We start from the raw sequence: 19,029 nt of genomic DNA, 5'->3' as shown, positions 1-19,029 counted from the left end.
GGACTTCAAATCTAGCATGGTAGTGTGTCGCTGGTTCATCAGTTAATGTATCCATTTAAATACAGCTAAATATATTACAAATGTGCAAATCAAACATACATAGGCTATGAACGCAAATACAATACTTATCTACTTTTCTAGCAGTTCCTTCAAGACTATGGTGGGAGGCAGTGAATTATAATAGTCAAAATATTGGTAGCTTGTGGAAAGAAACTACCTACACGAGACAGCATAAGAGAAAGCGGCAGTGACGGAGTTAGTGACAAAGACGAAAACTTGAAACTGAAATTCAGAAAGAAATCCCACATGTAGATTGGAAGACGATATGTGAGGAGCTTGGTATTCAGACTCTGGCCTATGTTTTCCCCAGGTGAAAGAACTTGGGAGAGGAGGGTAAGCTCAGAGCAAGGCAAGGCTTACTCCAGAAAACAATTGGGACCAACTGATGTTGCCAATGCCCAGTTCGTCGTCCTCTAAGCCAGAGATGTCCACTAGGATCTTGCTCAGGCTGTCGTTCATGGTGTCCAGGACCAGGCCCTCTGTGGGGGAGAGGTTGGCTAAGGAGGGGCCCCCGACCTGGAGCTCTCGGGAACAGCCCGGCAGACGTCCCCCGCCCGGGGGGTAGTTGGCGGCGCCGGCGGAGAGCCCGGAGGAGGTGAGCAGCTCGCTGGGGGAGTTGAAGAGGGGCAGGTCTTTGAAGGGCGTGCTGCTGAAACTGAAGGGGGTGTAGTCGTGGAGCTGCGAGGTGAAGCTGGGGCCCGGGGTGCGGATGGGGCTGAAGTCCAGCACGCCGCGGCTCTCCTTGCCCAGCGGGGTCTCCCTCCACGGCTCTGGCAACAACGTGGGGGGCTTGCTGGGGGTGGAAGAGGCCGGATGGCTGCTTTTGATAGGGGTCTTGAAGGAGTACTCCCTGCCGGGGCTGTCGGGGCCAGGTCGGGGGTCCAGCTCAGTGTCACGTGTGTTCTGGAAGGCCGACCCGTCGGAAGCAAAGTCAGAGTCGAAGAAGGTGCTGTCGGGGAAGAGGAGCACGGGCTCTTCGTTGGTGGGCAGGACGAGGCGCTGCTTGCGGCGTGAGCTGCTGACTTCTCTCTTGGCGGTGGGTGGGACGGCCCCGGGGGTCTGCATGCACAGGGAAACACACACCTGCTCGTCCTTCACCTGCATATGGAGGAAAGAATTTGTTCGGTGATTTTTCAAAACGAATTATTTCACTTTTCAAAAAATGCCAGTTGAGAGAAGACGCTGGCGTTGCTTGTTCGCCGCTTCTCTGCCCGAAATCTAGGTGTAATTGCAGTATACAATTGCAGAGTAGATTGTCCTGCACTTAGATTTAGATTAGTAATCAAAAACGTAATTAGACCCCTATACTTTCTTTTATTTCTCTTTTGTTTCTTTTTATTATTACTACTCAATCTTTTTAGTTTGTAAAACGTCTTTGAGTGTCTAGAAAAGCGCTATATGAGTCCAATGTATTATTATTATTATTTCTCAAAACAAACAAATGTGATTAAGACTTTACCTTGGGAGCTATGCGGACCTTCTTAGTCCCACCCGAAGAGCAAGGTTTCAGCTGGGGGGCCGATAGAGAGAGTTGTGGAGCCGAGGACAGGTAGAGGGAGGGGGTGATGGGGAGCTGGATGGGGACCAGGTATGAGTCTGTTCGAGGAAGAAGGGGCTTCATCTTCCTCCCTGAACATGGGGAGGAGGGAGGAAAAAACTTCATGAGACAATATTTACACCTTCATTTCCAGCTCTTTCCAGATTTCAGAATCTTCACAAGCTGCTTGTGCTCCCCCCCACTTAGTCCCAAGTCTTTCTCTCACTCACCAGGGGCACTTGCAGCTGTTGTTCTCTTGAGTTCAGGAACCGTTCTCTTCTCACGCTTGAGAGACAATTGAGATGTTCATAATAATACAACACATTGATCCTTAATCCTTTACTCCTCTCAAAGGCAACACATGAAGACAGAATAAGCTAGACCTGGGGGAAAAGGTATAGCTGACATAACTACAGTTTCTATGAGGTAATGAAGTAAAGTCATGTGTGTGTCTGCCTCTCTCTGCATCATCTGCTCCTGCAATAAAATGTCCACTCGAGCTAATCAAGACCAGATGGAAAAGCATGTCCTCTCTGCCTTCCCTGTCCTGTCCTGTCCTGTCCTCCCTGGCTGACTGCTTCAGAGGAAAAGAAAGGTAAAAACAATCTTACGTGTTGGTCTGAGACCTGCATGGTATGAGGGAAGGTTGAGGAAGATGGGTCGATACCAGTCTGGTGGGCAGGGAACCAAGAAAGATGTGACAGTGGCAAAGATACATTATTATCAACAACGCAAACAAGACAGTGATACGCACAGATATAACCAAGTGTGGTCTGTTGAAGAGTTTGGAGAGTTGTGACGGTCAGTGGCTAAAACTTGACATAAGAATAAACAGGTTCTTTCAACATGCTCACCTTGTAAACCTGGTCCAGTGTAAGGCATCGATTAGCTTCTGGTGGGATGGTCCAGTAGGATATCTTGCCATCTTGGGTCGTCTCACGGGTGAACATGCCATGCAGGGAGAGGTTGTGGCGAATAGAATTCTGGCGGGGGGGACATAGAGGGAATCAAAATAAGATCGTTATCTCATGGCAATGCAAGTTTCCTTTTTAAAGTTGGATCCATACCCTAGGAAGTCTACAACCCCTAGGTCTAAATTTGGATTTTGACACGAGTGTCGTGCTATGAATAAATTACTTTAGATTTATATGTTCTATGCTATATGATGGCTACTGCCTGACGTCTGCATGTTTGTAGCATTTCTCTATAGTTTTTTGTCCTGCTATGTATATTGTAAATATTTGATTTAGATGTTTCCTGTCTCATGAACACTTGTTTTTGTAGTCCACTAAATCTAAGACTACAATTCCCTTGATGCCTAGCCACTAGGTGACATTTTTGACACAGGTGTTGTGCATTGGCTAAAATGAAGTGATGTTGTTTGAACCCTTTATACCACTGCATTCACTTGTCTACTTTATGCCTGAGGAAGGTCTATGACAGAAAGCTTGCAATAAACAAAACAAATTTGTACAGTGTTTGAGTGTGCGGATGCTGTTATTTTTTTCAGTTCCAGCACCTCAGCTAAGTCTGATCATAGATGAGCGGTGGTATTTTCACTATTTTAAAGGAAATTGACCGCAACATTGTCTGTATAGGACACCTGACAAAATGGTTTTAGTAAATGGGTTACCTTCCAGCCCGGCTTGGCCACATTTCTGAAATATGGGAAGTGGTCCTCAATCCAGGTGTAAATCTCTTTCAATGTCATCCTCATGTTCTTTTTACTGTTGATGGCAAACTGGATTATTGCCATGTACGAGTATGGTGGCCTCTCTGAGATGGGGTCTTTGATAACACTTTCGGTTTCCATTTGTTTACTTTGTGGCTTTGGAAGGAAAAAAATAGGTTGGCTTGTTTAGATACTTCACTTGGGCAATACAAACTTCATAAATTGTTTCATGTAGCATACTATTTCGAATACTTTTCACATTCATTCTATTCATATTGGTACACTCAATAGACTTTGCTTGCTTGCCTCAAATCTGTTAAACAATGAATCAAGTTTGTATGGTCTTAGTTGTCCTAGAGCTTTATTTGTATACTATCACACCTGAGTGCAAAACTGGTGTGACAAACACACTGGGTAAACAAATGTGTCAGGAGAACACACAGGAACATGTTAGACTACTGCAACAACAATGTATCAGTAAACCCTCCTTGAGGTTCAGGGTTTATGTACTATGCCTAGTGACAATCCCACTCCAGTGACAAGAGACAGAACACAAACCTGGTGTATCTGTGGGCATGGATCATGATTCTCCTGGTCAGAAACCTTCTTGGCAGCATCTGGCCCTAAGCCGTCTGTGCTCATCCTCCCAAGCCACTGGATGTTAGTCAGGCTGTCATCTAGTGGATAGCAATCCAGGTCCTTATTCACTGAAAAACAATGATTGTGCAGAATAACCTGTACCTGTTCCTTGTGAATAGCTCTTCCATCAATGGATGTTTTTCATGACATGTGGTGGTTCTTTGAGCAAAAATATTAAATAAAATAACATGAATTACATTTACTTACATGGTTTAATTGTAGTCAGAGACTTAGGATCTAGAAGGTAGTCCGTTTTGGATGCTTTCTCTGGCCGTCTGAAAAGAGCCATGCTACTCCTACCAGAGGTGCTTCCTTCCTCCGGACCATCTTCTAGATTGTCACTTCCACTCAGAAGGATAAACTTGTTGGGTCCTTGAGGACCACACTCCTTCCCTTTAGCAGTGAGTGCTGCAATAACACTCTGAAGGTCTGCAGTGTTAGGGATGACTACCACCTGCGTGCCAGGTATAGTGGGGTGGTCCATCATGCGGATGCCATCGGGAAAGCGCTGGCCACCTGACGGTTTGGATGCTTCTTTGCGTTTTGGTCCATCTGGCTCATCCTGTGAGGGAGCTGCTGGATCATTTCGCTGGAAAGCCAGCTTCCTCCTCTTGAGGATCAGTGGTCTCCTTGGGCTCCGTCTCATTCTGATCAGATCACAGAGACTGTCCTTTTATGCTCACTTGCTGTCTAAATAAACGACAGACAGGGAAGACAAGCCACTAGATTAATTGCAATCAGATGATGAACAATGAACAGTTGATACTAGTTACGTGTACTATTCAGAACACATCCTTCTACCTGAAAGAGACGAGTTGTAAACCGGAGGGTTGATGTTAACGGCAGTTGATTCAACAACGGTCGAATGTTCCTTGATGAAAGCTAGCTAGCGTAAACCAGACAAGGCAACAATACATTCACACCAGACGTGTGGAACACCGATCAACTTATGATTAGCCTAACGTCGCAACTTTTAGTCACTCAAAAACATCAATTACAGCTAACTTTACAAGCCAAAATCGAAGTAGCCTCCTTAGGTGGCTGACAAGCCAGCGAGCTAAAAAAAAGATCCGTCTTTCAAATGTCAACTGAGTGTCTTCTAGATAGAACACAATGTCGTGACGTCATCATTCTCAATCAAAATGACTAAAAAGTAGGATGATTGTAATTGTACGGGTATAAAAGACACCTCGTTCACTGGTGGCGACCTTACAGATTTCTGTATCTGAGTGTTCAGTGTTGTTACACCGTGCCTCTGATCTCTGTGTTTGTCTATCTCTGACAGATGCATACAGTGTGCACGCAGCTGGCCAGAACGGAGGCTGAGGTGGAGAGGCTGACCGAGGCCCAGGTGCAGGCTCAGGAGGAGTGTAGTGCTCAACACGGCCACCTACAGATGGAGCTCCAACATGCCACCGCTCAGAAGGTGTTTGTTTACAACTAACTAGATGTCATCTCTTTGTCCCATATCAAACAGATATTAACCTTCATCATATTACATTGTATCTGATGTCATACAGGATCTGTTTATTTCCCAAACTTTTTTATCATTTAAAAAAAAGAAACTTTAACATTTGCATTAAAATTTGCAGAAAGGTGTCATGTTTAACTTTGTAGCATTTAGTGTTCAGGTTTGCTTTCACTTGGAGAATAATTGTAACAGACATTTAAACCAGGGGCGCCCACATTTTTGCACCCCACTGTAACTTGTGCCTCTTTGAGTTGCCATTGTAAATCTAAGATGGTCCTCAAGACATACCAGTATACCCTTATGTAAATCTAAGGGTTGATTCACACCTGTTTCACACCCATAATATCAGCCATGTAGTGTATTTGTATTTCCATCTAACTTGGCATCTCTTCCTCTCCCTCAGGAGTGCTTGACTGAGAATATTCAGATCCTTCAGAGTAAGATCTCGTCTATGGAGGATGAGCTGAGTAAAGCTCAGACTGAAGAGAAAGGAGAAAACATGGGGGTCATAGAGGTGAAGCATTTAACTATTATACTGTTATAGATAATTCATGAATTGATTATGAACTCTTCAACCCCCAGTAGTTCTGTGGCCCCCACCCTATTTTTTCCATGCAATTCAATACACTGAGTGCTGATTCTGGGGTGTTTGTGCCACACCTTAATAGAACATTTAGGGTTGACTAACATTAATTGATTTACCTTCGGTGGATTTGTCTTTAACCATAAATGGCTCCATTTCTCCACAGTTAGAGCAACTGAAGCTGGAGCTATCTGATGCCACCCTCAAACAGTCAGAGCTGGAGAGTGCCATTTCCTGTCTGGAGAGGGAAAAGCATCAAGCTCAGGCTCTGTGTGCTTATGTAGGCCTTCATATGTTTTCCCCCCCAAACTACTTACCATTGTTCTTGGCTTGCGCCAACGCTGCTCGCTCTCTGTGCAGCTCAGGACAGGCGGGACCACTGGAGTCTTCAGCTGCGAGTAATGTGCAGACTGATACAACAGAGCAACGGTGTGGTTACATAATGTTGTTTGTACCAGCGACACAGGAGCACTGTGTATGAATGAGCTCCACAGGGCATGAGTGTCACGCCCTCTACCTCTAGGTAGTGGGCAGTGCCTCTCTCTCTCTTTCCCTCTCTCTCTCTCTCTCTCTCTCTCTCTCTCTCTCTCTCTCTCTCTCTCTCTCTCTCTCTCTCTCTCTCTCTCTCTCTCTCTCTCTCTCTCTCTCTCTCTCTCTCTCCCCCCCCCCTCTAATTGGCAGGAGTGGCTTCAGGTGTGCGTTTTGTCCGGCTGTTCACTATTACCTCATCGTTAGCCCTGCATAAAGACCCGTTCCAGCCTTCACGTCTCTGCCAGATCGTAGCTTCAGCTTACCGTAAAGATACGCTTCCAGCTCCCCTACCTATTTACTACCCTGCCTGTACCTGCCTCCTACTTACCCCTGTTTTGCCTTTACCCCCCAGTGCCCCTACCGGACTCCTGCCTGCCTGCCCTACCTGCCCTCTTGCCTGCCTGCCCTACCTGCCCTCCTGCCTGCCTGTCCTACCTGCCCTCTTGCCTGCCTGCCCTACCGGCCTGACCCCTGCCTGCCTAACGACTACTCTTCCTGCCTAAGCCCCTGCCTGCCTGCCGACTACCCCTCCTGCCTAACCCCCCTGCCTGCCTGCCGACAACCCCTCCTGCCTAAACCCCCTGCCTGCCTGCTGACTACGCCCCCTGCCTGACCCCCCGCTTGCCCTACGACCATTATCTGCCTACTCCCTAAAATAAATCATACTTTATTTTACTTTAACCTGTCTCTGTCTGTGTCTGCGCTTGGGTTCCCTATCTGACCGTAACAATGAGTCCTTCAATATAACCTGCAATAGTAAGGAAAGAGGTGACATTAAAAATGTGTTCATACTTTATTAAATGGTAGTAGAATTGTCAGTCTTCATTTACTGATTTATGATTTAAAAAGAAGAATAAGTTGAGACAGACCTTACATGGGTTCAAGGAAAACTCTAAATCTGAAGTAACATTTCAGCAGTACAGAACTCTGCACTGGATCTTTTACATCTTTGGTTCTGGAAACTGTCTCAACTGATTCATTTAAAGGAAGTATGAATATTGTGAATAGCAACAGATACAGTTAGGTGAGTGGAACATCTGAAATAGAACAGAAATTCTCTAACCATTTTCTGGGGATGCCAAGCCAAACATGCTGCACCTAACGTTCATTTCAAATCACTCACTGGTGTTTTGCCTAACATCCAAACTCTGGCAACATTGACTCCCCAGAACATGATTGAGAACTAGAGCTAGCTAGCTAGCTATACTGTAAAAGCTAGATAACTGTGCATCCCCCTACTCTCAAATTGTGCGGTTTCTCATGCTTCCTCATGGACCTATAGCAGCTCGCCCTGACGCTGACCTCTCCTGTATTTGTATCTTTGTTTGATACTGAAAAAGAGACAGATAATAACGTTAATGTTAATCAAGAAGGACGTTACTGATATTGTGTTTTGAATGTAGCTGGCTAGTACAAAGTAGCAAGGTAGTTGCAACGGGGTCATCCCTATGTTCCCCGGGTCCTATGTACCCCGATTTCTTAAAATAAAATAAAAAAAGGGTTCTATGTTCCCCGCTTCCGAAAAAGGGTTCTATGTTCCCCGCTTCCGTGAGAGTTTTTTTTTATTTTATTTTTTTATTATTATTTAAAAAACAACATACACAAATACATAATCATACTGTGTTTTTGTTTTGTTTTGTTTTTTTAAAACAACATACACAAATACATAATCATACTGTGGATTTTTAATTGATAGACATTTACAGGAAATTGCAGGAACTATTATACATAGGAACAACATTATTATGTGTACAACATTATTATATGAAGAAAATGATTATATGTACAAAACCTTTTGTAGGTAGGACACTATTGGACCTCGGCCCAAATCTAGTACTGAAGCTGACCCCCCATGCTAAACCATTTGGAAGTACAGTATACTAGGACTCCAATTCAGACACACTGGGGGGCTGTCACAAATCTACTAACTCTAATCAGCCTGGTCTCACACGGCAGACGGCAGAATTCGACGTTTATGGACAACCGTTGAATTCTGATGTGAGATTGCATCCAAACGTCGAATTCCGACGTGACATTTGCATCCAAACGTCGAATTCCGACGTCACATTGGGGTAGCTCGTTCTGATAGCGCAGGGGTGCGCCTGTCGGGGCTTCTCTCGGGATTATTCCATTTTGAATTGGAAACCCTATGGTTACCCTAACCCTAACTGTTGTGAAGGCCCACAGTTTAGAGCCAGTTTAGTTTCCCCAAACCAGCCCTATTTTGCCCCTGTTATTTACTTTATTATTTTCTATACTATTCCTGTACGTTTATGAAGGTGTATGTATTGTTATTGTAATGTTTATGTATATGTTTAATGACGTGGTATATCCGGGGTGTGTCCGTGACCCGGATGCTAGGTTCGGTGGTGTATATATAGGGACGGAAGTGCTCTGTGAGTCAGTGTGATGAGAATCCGAGTGATGAGAGCAACGAGAGTGAGAATAAGCAGAGAGAACACGAAGTCGATCTAAGATGGCGGAGTCAGTAACACGCACACCGTGCTGAAGCTGAAGACCCGTTTAGTGATTATCGAGTTTACAACTGTGATAGCCCGTTTAGCTGTGTTCCCGTTAGCCAGCCTTGCCAGCAGCCGGCTGCGAACGTTGGACCTGACGGACAAGATCAAGCTGGACAGAGTCGTCGCCTCCACGAGTGGATTGCGACCGACGTGGACCACCGGACCTGAGCCCTTCACCTCGTCGTGGACCACGAAGAAGCCCCTTTCCCTTCGCGTTGCTACGTCACCCCCCCCCCTTTTGTCTGCTACCTTCCTCGACGCACATGCCATCCAACCAGGCCTCAACGCGCACCACAGTCCGGGACTCTAAGCCTGTTCAGGCCAGATACTATGAGTGAGTGAGTGTGTGTGTGGCCGGCGGGGAGGGAGTATATTTTGGGATGTATACATCAGTTGTGTAAATAAATGTGTTTGTTCATATGGGATACCGTTACCGTGTGTTTAGTTGTTTGTATGCTAAGGCTAATGCTAATTCCAATGCTAATGCTAATGCTAATTCCAATGCTAATGCTAACGATGGTAATGCTAGTCTAAAGGTTTGCTGGCGCCCCCTACCTCTATCCTCCTACACTGCCTATTTAGCTCAGAGTTAGTTAGATAACCAGCCCTTCCTAAATTCTACAGTCCTTTTAGCTACTCCCTGGTTACAATTGGTCCTTCGAGCCGGATAGGTAGTGTAGTGATAGCATGGCTGAGCGCAGCCAACCAGACCAGACAGTTACCCCCCCTTCTCCGCCCCCTGAGCCAGAGCCACGACCACAGAGAGTCCCGCGGTTGCCTCCGAGGTTACAGGAGTATGAGCTTGAGCTCGAAAGCTCACTGAGTGGTAGCGAGGAGCGCACTCCACGGGATACAGTGGTCGGAGAGGCCGAGGTGTCCGCCGGCGCGCGGGTGGCTAGCACCGAGACAGCCATCAAAGAGCACCAGCCTGAGGATGAGATGGCAGAACAGCAGGGTTTTGCCGTAGAAACGGAAGAGCAGGAAGGAGAGGCCCGGTCCGACAGCGCCTGCGGGCGGAAGAGGGAGGGCCTCAGCCTTAACGATCTGCCTCCCAGTACGGCGCGCTCGAGACCTAGTTCCTGCCGTTCAGTGGCTTCCTCCCGGTCCAGGGTTTCCGTGGGCAGTTCTGCCTCTGGGGCGGATAGCATACACTCCAGAGGGAGTAGTGCCGCGCTGTCAGAATATATGCGCCAACAGGCCGAGATGGCGTTCGAGCGGGAACGCCTCCAGTTCGAGCGTGAACGCCTCCAGCGCCAGGAGGCGCTAGAACGCGAACGCCTCCAGATGGATGGAGCGGAACGCGCGGCGGAGAGGCAGCGCCAGGAGGCGCTAGAACGTGAACGCCTCCAGATGAACGGAGCGGAACGTGCGGCGGAGAGACAGCGCCAGGAGGCGTTAGAGAGGGAACGCATCCAGTTCGAGCGCGAGCGCCTCCAGATGGAGGGGGCGGAACGCGCGGCGGAGAGGCAGATGGCGAGAGAGCAACTGTACGCGGAGAAGATGGAGAGAGAGCAACTGCACGCGGAGAAGATGGAGGAAATGCTGCAGACCATGCGCGACGTGTGCATCAGCAGAGCTCCGTCGGCCCGTAGCTCCAGAGCATCCTCCGCACGGCCCTCTCGAGTGCCATCTCCTGAACCCCCCGCCGATGGCTCCATGACCCCCGCCATGACTGTCCAACTACAGGCCCAGCTGACCACCTGGAAGGAAGAGGACCAGGGACCCGACCGCTACGCGGCCCAGAGGGAGCCAGCGTCGCTGCCCGGGAGGGGAGCCATCCCCCAAGAGCGTAGCACACCCCTAGGTCCTCCAGTGCACCAAAATGCATGCAGGCCGGACACCCAGACCGTCACTCCAGCCCCGATCATCCACTACAGGATGTTTCCCCAGGTGGAGGGACCCAAGTTCCCCTTCTTCAAGGACGAGGACAGGAGCCAGTATGTGGAACTACGCATCTGCCTAGACACGCTCTTGGACGACTCCTGCTCAGAGTCCTACAAATATGCGATTCTCCTTCAGCATGTGAGGAACCCCAGAGCCCACAACATGGTTCTGGCCCATGCCTCCGCACCGACACCTTACACCAGAGCGCTCGCCGACTTGGATGCCCGCTACGGTCGTCCCTGGAACCACGCCCTTGCTGAACTGCAAGCCCTCGAACAGCAGGCCCCCATCAAGGATGACCGGGCGCTGGATGACTTCGCGCTCCGCGTGCACACCTTGGTTGGAATGCTGAAGACGCAGGGCCCAGCTGGCGCCAGCGAGATCAACAGCACCTCCAACGTAGAGTGGCTGCTCCGCAAGATCCCACGCTTCCGGCAGGAGAGGTTCCGGCGACAGCAGCGCGTTCGTAACCCCGGGAAGTTGGGTCTGAGCATGGCTGCCTTCGCGGAGTTCCTACTGGAGGAAGTGCATGACACCAACGTAGACGCCATGGGTTACGCTGAGCCGAAGAAGGAGAGGGAGAAGGGAGACCGCTGGGACGGGCCGAGCTCGAACAGAGGACGCCCAGTAGGAGTGCTGCACACGGAGGAGGAGCCTCGGAGAGAGAGGAAAGCCCGACCTGAGGGAAAGGATTCCTCTCAACCCCATCAAAAGGGACGGAGAGGTCCACCGCCATGTCCGTACTGCACCAGCGAGCACTGGTTCAATGAGTGCAGTGACTTCAACAACCTGAGTACCGAGGCCAAGCAGAGGTGGCTCGAGGAGAACAAGAGGTGCTGGAACTGTGGGCGCGACCATCTGGCTAAGAACTGCACCTTGAGGAGAAAGTGCAACCGCTGTGAGGAGGTCCACCTCAACATCCTACACGAGGTCTCCCTCGCCAGGTCCACGGAGGGCACCAGAAGCTCTAGGTCCGGTAGCGCACCGGAAGAGGCAACACCTGTCTACTACCTAGACCCAGCCCGGAGCAGCGGCTCCAAGGTCCTACTGAAGGTGGTGAAGGTCCGACTTCACCACAACAACGCTGTGTACGACACGTACGCCGTTCTAGACGACGGGTCGGAACGGACCATCCTTCTCCAGGGGGCAGTGCGCCAGTTGGGGCTCCAAGGGACTGTGGAGAAGCTGACTCTGCGCACGATACGTCGCGACCTTAAAGAGGTCACCGGGGCGAGAATCAACTTCTCTATCTCCCCGGCGGGGCGGCCGTCGGACAGATATCGGCTTCGGAATGTCTTCACCGCAGACCAGCTAGCGCTCTCCCGCTACGACTACCCCCTGGAGAGATTACGCGCAAGATATTCCCACCTACGGCGAGTAGACCTACATCCGATAGAAGGAGCGGAGCCAACCCTTCTCATCGGCTCGGACAACGCTGAACTGATCGTGTCGCTCCGTCCTCCGCTGAGAGGACCACGAGGCTGCCCGATGGCTGTTAAGACTGCGCTTGGGTGGGCCCTCCAAGGCGCTACCGAGGGGAGAGATAGAGACGGGAGAGCTACGTCATCCCTCCATGTCCGAACCGAAGAAGCAAACCAACCAACCGGACCGCCTGGAGTGGAATCTATTGCTGCCAGTGCACCTGGAACAGTTAGTACCACAAATGGTTCACCACAGGATGACCAACCAAAGAAGAAGTCTCTGTGGACAGAGCATAAGTCTCTGGATGGGAAGACCTACTTCTACAACACAGAGACTAAACAGTCCTCAGGGGAGAAACCAGACGACCTGAAATCTCCTGCTGAGCAAATGTTGTCTAAGTGCCCGTGGAAGGAGTACAAGTCTGACACGGGAAAGCCTTACTACTACAACTCCCAGACTAAGGAGTCCCGGTGGACCAAGCCCAAAGAGCTGGAAGATCTTGAAGCGATGATCAAAGCAGAGGAGAATGGGACGGTAGAAGCTGCAGCTCCTGGCACCGCCCCCGTCCCCACTCTTCAGGTTGATCCTGCTGCTACCATGGCGACCATGATGGACATGGAGGCCATGGCGGCAACAGCTGTTGCCGAGGAACACCTGCAGGTGGCCATGCACCCTCACGTGGCCGAGGTCAGCATTGACGCACCCGTCAACTCCGTCGAGTACACGTCAGCCATGGAAGTCTCAGCCAGTATTGTAGACGCCTCCAAGGAGGAAAGGCCGGAGTTGGCGAAGAAAACGTACAAGTGGAACCCAAAAGAGGAGGCCAAGCAGGCCTTCAAAGAGCTTCTGAAGGAGAAGGGTGTTTCATCCAACGCGTCATGGGAGCAAGCCATGAGAATGATCATCAACGACCCACGCTACAGCGCCCTGCCCAAGCTGAGTGAGAAGAAGCAAGCGTTTAAGGCCTACAAGGCTAAGAAGGAGAAGGAACAAGCCAAGCAGCTCAGGAAGAGGAACTGGGAGGCGCTGAAGAACATTCTGGACAACATGGCCAACGTCACCTACCGCACCACCTGGTCCGAGGCCCAGCAGTACCTGCTGGACAACCCCACCTTCGCTGAGTACGAGGAGCTGCAGAACATGGACAAGGAAGACGCTCTGATCTGCTTCGAGGAGCACATCCGCGCCCTGGAGAAGGAGGAGAAGCAGAAGACTCTGCTGAGGGAGAGAGACAACTTGTCCGAAGGTGCCGTGGTACTGGTGATCGACCAGTCCCTTCCACGCGCCGCCTGGCAGACAGGCAGAGTGACCAAGGTCCTGCCGGGTCCGGATGGAAGGGTGCGGACGGCCATCGTGGACGTTGGTGGTCGCACTTACACCCGACCTGTGGCACGCCTGATTGAGCTCCCTCAAATTACGAAGGACACTATCACCTCCTACCTCACGCTGCTAGAGCAGCCTAGCCAGTGTGCCTTCCCTAGTTAACTGAAACCGAGGGTTTCATGGGGCGGCTGTTGTGAAGGCCCACAGTTTAGAGCCAGTTTAGTTTCCCCAAACCAGCCCTATTTTGCCCCTGTTATTTACTTTATTATTTTCTATACTATTCCTGTACGTTTATGAAGGTGTATGTATTGTTATTGTAATGTTTATGTATATGTTTAATGACGTGGTATATCCGGGGTGTGTCCGTGACCCGGATGCTAGGTTCGGTGGTGTATATATAGGGACGGAAGTGCTCTGTGAGTCAGTGTGATGAGAATCCGAGTGATGAGAGCAACGAGAGTGAGAATAAGCAGAGAGAACACGAAGTCGATCTAAGATGGCGGAGTCAGTAACACGCACACCGTGCTGAAGCTGAAGACCCGTTTAGTGATTATCGAGTTTACAACTGTGATAGCCCATTTAGCTGTGTTCCCGTTAGCCAGCCTTGCCAGCAGCCGGCTGCGAACGTTGGACCTGACGGACAAGATCAAGCTGGACAGAGTCGTCGCCTCCACGAGTGGATTGCGACCGACGTGGACCACCGGACCTGAGCCCTTCACCTCGTCGTGGACCACGAAGAAGCCCCTTTCCCTTCGCGTTGCTACGTCACCCCCCCCCCTTTTGTCTGCTACCTTCCTCGACGCACATGCCATCCAACCAGGCCTCAACGCGCACCACAGTCCGGGACTCTAAGCCTGTTCAGGCCAGATACTATGAGTGAGTGAGTGTGTGTGTGGCCGGCGGGGAGGGAGTATATTTTGGGATGTATACATCAGTTGTGTAAATAAATGTGTTTGTTCATATGGGATACCGTTACCGTGTGTTTAGTTGTTTGTATGCTAAGGCTAATGCTAATTCCAATGCTAATGCTAATGCTAATTCCAATGCTAATGCTAACGATGGTAATGCTAGTCTAAAGGTTTGCTGGCGCCCCCTACCTCTATCCTCCTACACTGCCTATTTAGCTCAGAGTTAGTTAGATAACCAGCCCTTCCTAAATTCTACAGTCCTTTTAGCTACTCCCTGGTTACACTAACCCTAACCCTAACCCTAACCTTAACCCTAACCCTAACCCTAACCTTAACCCTAACCCTAACCCTAACCTTAACCCTAACCCTAACCCTAACCTTAACCCTAACCCTAACCCTAACCCTAACCCTAAATGTGGCCTAACTAATTAATGCAAGTGCAATTCAAAATGGAATAATCCCAAGAGAAGCCCGACAGGCGCACATAACAGGTGCACCCCTGCGCTATCAGAACGAGATACCCCAATGTCACGTCGGAATTCGACGTTTGGATGCAAATGTCACGTCGGAATTCGACGTTTGGATGCGATCTCACGTCAGAATTTGACGTTTGTCCATAAACGTCGAATTCTGACGTCTGCCGTGTGAGACCAGGTTGCTCTAATTATTTAAAATACAAATAAATAAATAAACAAGAATGTGTTGTGTAACAACTCCCCCAAGATTCCCCTCCACCACAGAGAGACTAAACTGTCCTTCTGAAAGAGACTACACTGACATCCTCCATCCCAGACAGACTACAATGACCACCATCACAGTGTGACATGGGAGAGTTACTCCATATGAGAGTGGAGAAACCTATTCTTCAGGTAGCATGTGTTCCTGATGTTGTGGACTACTCTTTTATCAACAATTTCACAGTATTGCCCATTGGTGGCAGTTGAATTCATACCTATCCCAACAAGTTGGCGTGGTTCCCAAAAACATTTATGATGTAGGAACAGAAGGGTGTCAGTGATGGCTGAGGGTGGGAAGAGAAGCTTTGCTCCCTCCTTGTACTCTTCACAGCCTGTCAGGAGATCTTCTCTGTGGAGTGGCAGGAACACGGTCCCTTCAAACAGGAGCTGTGGATTCTCTGAAAATAAAAGACATCAAGTATTAAGGTAGGCTATAGATTCCCATCAATATTTTTTATACAAGGTCTTTCAGTAAGACTATTTTACCTGACATGGTAGCCCATATGCCTGTGATTTTCACCGGTGGCCTGTGGTTCCTGTCTTCACCAAGTAGGGTTGGGTTGAGTTGGGTTGGGTTGGGGTTGTCTCCACAAATGACCCAGCTCTGATAGTCTTTATATCAAATCTGAGAATGAAATTCAGTATGCTAATTATAAAAGGGGTATGCTATTGATAATAGCATATCATTTAGATTGTTTTTAATTTATTATTTTAGATAATTCATTATTTTAAAATATTATTTTCTTTAGATAAACAACTAAAATAAAAAATCTAAATTAGATGCTATTGATACTGCATAGAAACACATTGATATAATATACTTGTATGTTTCAGGGGACAATGTTGCACTCTGATATTTAGTGTGTCTCTGTGCTGCTTGAGGCCCGTCTACTGAGGCTGAAAGGACAGTATATGCAGGGCCTCAGAGATCTGGCTTCGTACTGGAGGGCTGTCAGCCGTAGGCCGTAGCGTCCGTATGGGCTAGATCTTTTAGATTTTTTAATTTTTCCACATGTATTTTGATAGCACTTTGGCCTATGTTGTTGTTATTATTATTGTTATTGGCCTAATTTTGTTATTGTTATTATTATTATTGTAATTGTTATTATTATGTTATTGTTATTGTTATTGGCCTAAATATTGTTATTGTTATTATTGTTATTATGTATGCACAAACATAGTCTATTTTTTTGGGTTGGTTGCAATAAAAGCCTATATTTTGGATTGATATCTCTACTGTATTTATTTGATTCCGTTTGACAAAAATATAGAAAAAATATTTAATAATGTGTATATATATATATATCACTGGTGTTCTTTTAGGAATATAAGATTTTCAATTCCATCTCGAAAATGATCTATCTAGGGAGTTATATAAAATGCTGAGACAATACTATGACATTGATTATTACATAATATATATTATGTATATTGATACATATGATTATGTATTTGTGTATGTTGTTTTTTAAATTTCAGATTTCAGATTCAGATTCATTTATTTATTCAAGGGACAGTGCATATTAATAAAACAAAAATAAATTGTAAATACGCCAGAGTTAGCCCGAAAGCTAGTTTTCATCCGCAGTCCCTATGCCATGATGTTGTATACGGCTCCCTGGAGGAAAAAAGTACATTTAAAAGATAAAATATAGCTAGACCTAGGCACAAAAAAGTAGACACGACAAGCATTTAGCTTAAGGGCATAACATAGGGGGTTAAAAGAACATACATTAATCATAGGCGGTTAAAATGAGGGTACATATAAGCAGAGGGTTAAAAGAGCATACATTAATCATAGGCGGTTAAAGGGAGGGTACATATTCGGTAAGCAGACTAAAAGCAAGCAACATATACGCACGGTAAGCAGACTAAAAACAAGCACACAGACTGTACAGGTAAGACATGTTAGGCGGTACACAGACAGGCGGTACACATGACATACAGGTATAGGACAGGACATTTCAATGTTGGCAGGTGTGTGTGTTGATCATCCACTGTTTTAGGTGCTTTCTAAATGATTTAAAGGTGCCTAATTCTTTAAGGTGCCCTGGAATCAGGTTCCATTCACGTGCCCCTCTAACTGACCAGGCAGACTGACTAAAGGCACTCCTCCTAAATGGGATGGTGCAGTCCCCTCTGGTGACACCCCTTGTGGTGCGTACTGTACTTCCTGGTCGTGAGATGAAGGTGTTAAGTGGTGGTGGGGCTAAATTGTGGATAGTTTTATAGACAAGGCAGAGGTTTGTGTAGGTTTTCAGATTGTCCCAGCTTAGAATGTTGTGTTTCTTCAGTATTGTGCAGTGGTGAAAGTGTCTTGGCTAGTGTCTTGTCTAGTGTTTTGATTGTTTGTTTGTATAGTGACTCGAGTGCTTTGCAGCTTGTGGGATTTGCTTGTGACCAGCTTGTTATGCAGTAGTTGATGTGTGTGAAGATCATGGCGTGGACATACATGGTAGCTGCCTCTGTTGACATGTAGTCCCTTATAAAGCGGAAGTTGGACAGATTGAACTTGACAATTTTACAGACCTTTTTGATATGTGCCTTAAAAGTGAGGTTGGAATCTAACAGCACCCCAAGATATTTGAACTCGTTCACAACTTGTAGTTGTTCCCCTGAGATAATGACATATGCTTCTTCAGCAGAACGGTTTGTTTTGGTAAAAAAACATGCTGACCGTCTTGGAAACATTAAGTTGGAGACGACAGTGGTTCAACCATGTAGTCACCTGAGCCATAGATTTGGTAAGTACAGCAGCTACCTCCGTCTTGGTCTGACCATGTACAAATAGTACAGTGTCGTCAGCATACATTAGTGTATCAACCTCAGGACATTGATATTGACATTGATACATATGATTGACATTGATACATATGATTATGTATTTGTGTATGTATTTGTGTATTTGTGTATGTTATTTTTTAAATAAAAAAATAAAAATAAAAAAAACACAGTATGATTATGTATTTGTGTATGTTGTTTTTTAAATAATAAAAATAAAAAAATAAAAAATAAAAAACGGGGAACATAGAACCCTTTTTCGGAAGCGGGGAACCGGGGAACATAGAACCCGGGGAACATAGGACCCGGGGAACATAGGTACGCTCCCGTTGCAACACAGCCAGCTAAAAAGCTAACGTTAGTGCTAGCTAGCTAGTATTCTAGCTTTTTTGATTGATTGATTGATTGAAAACTTTATTAGAAGATTTGCAGAAGTAGGTACATGAAAGTACATATTACATACAAGGTCAACTAACAGGATAAAAACCCAAGAAAGCCACTGGCTTATTTCAATTGGGGTCCTTGATACTCAATTAATCGTTACATGTAAGACAGACAAAAAACTAGTACTATCTACAAGATAATACAGACAAATAACTAGTACTATCTACAAGATAAACATACATCCAACATGGGAAGAACAATACAACAAAACATAAGGTATGTACAGCGGGTAGGACAGGTGGGGACATACACCACAGGTGGGGGCGGGGGACAAAACACAAAGTATGTACAGTGGGTAGTTCGGGCAGGGGGACAGACATATAATATGTACAATGGGTAGTTCGGGCGGGGGGACAAAACAACAAGTATGTACAGTGTGTGGTCATGGTGGGGGGGGGGGGGTACAAAAACACCAGTAGATTTAGGCGGGGGGGAGGGGGGGGGGGGCGACATAATAACATTAGCTAATGATGCCGTTACTCACCCTCATAGTTGTGGAGGTAGCTCAAAATATA

At 47.3% G+C, this 19,029-nt stretch overlaps 2 protein-coding genes and 1 long non-coding RNA gene across 3 annotated transcripts; 2 read left to right on the top strand and 1 right to left on the bottom strand.

Annotated features, from left to right (window-relative positions):
• Positions 1–399: 399 nt before the first annotated feature.
• On the bottom strand, positions 400–4,554 carry LOC308166830 (forkhead box protein M1-like; the record flags this gene model as incomplete). The annotated part of the gene is made up of 8 exons (XM_080541154.1): positions 400–1,158; positions 1,520–1,689; positions 1,828–1,882; positions 2,209–2,268; positions 2,452–2,580; positions 3,231–3,425; positions 3,828–3,976; positions 4,116–4,554. The coding sequence occupies 8 exons, from the start codon at positions 4,552–4,554 to the stop codon at positions 400–402; spliced, it is 1,956 nt and encodes a 651-aa protein (XP_080397280.1).
• Positions 4,555–5,036: 482 nt separating this feature from the next.
• LOC308165810 lies at positions 5,037–7,346 on the top strand. The gene is made up of 3 exons (XR_013937677.1): positions 5,037–5,334; positions 5,783–5,893; positions 6,129–7,346. It is a non-coding gene; the product is annotated as an uncharacterized lncRNA (long non-coding RNA).
• Positions 7,347–8,969: 1,623 nt separating this feature from the next.
• On the top strand, positions 8,970–14,281 carry LOC308166829 (pre-mRNA-processing factor 40 homolog A-like; the record flags this gene model as incomplete). The annotated part of the gene is made up of 4 exons (XM_080541153.1): positions 8,970–8,977; positions 9,076–9,149; positions 12,488–13,575; positions 14,243–14,281. 4 exons carry the CDS (start codon positions 8,970–8,972, stop codon positions 14,279–14,281), a joined length of 1,209 nt encoding a protein of 402 aa, XP_080397279.1.
• Positions 14,282–19,029: the final 4,748 nt, after the last annotated feature.

Source organism: Nansenia antarctica (genome assembly GCF_963989245.1).
Source record: "Nansenia antarctica genome assembly, chromosome: 10".
Lineage (NCBI taxonomy): Eukaryota > Metazoa > Chordata > Actinopteri > Argentiniformes > Microstomatidae > Nansenia > Nansenia antarctica.
The sequence above is the reverse complement of the archived record's forward strand: the minus strand, read 5'-3'. Positions and strand labels throughout refer to the sequence as shown.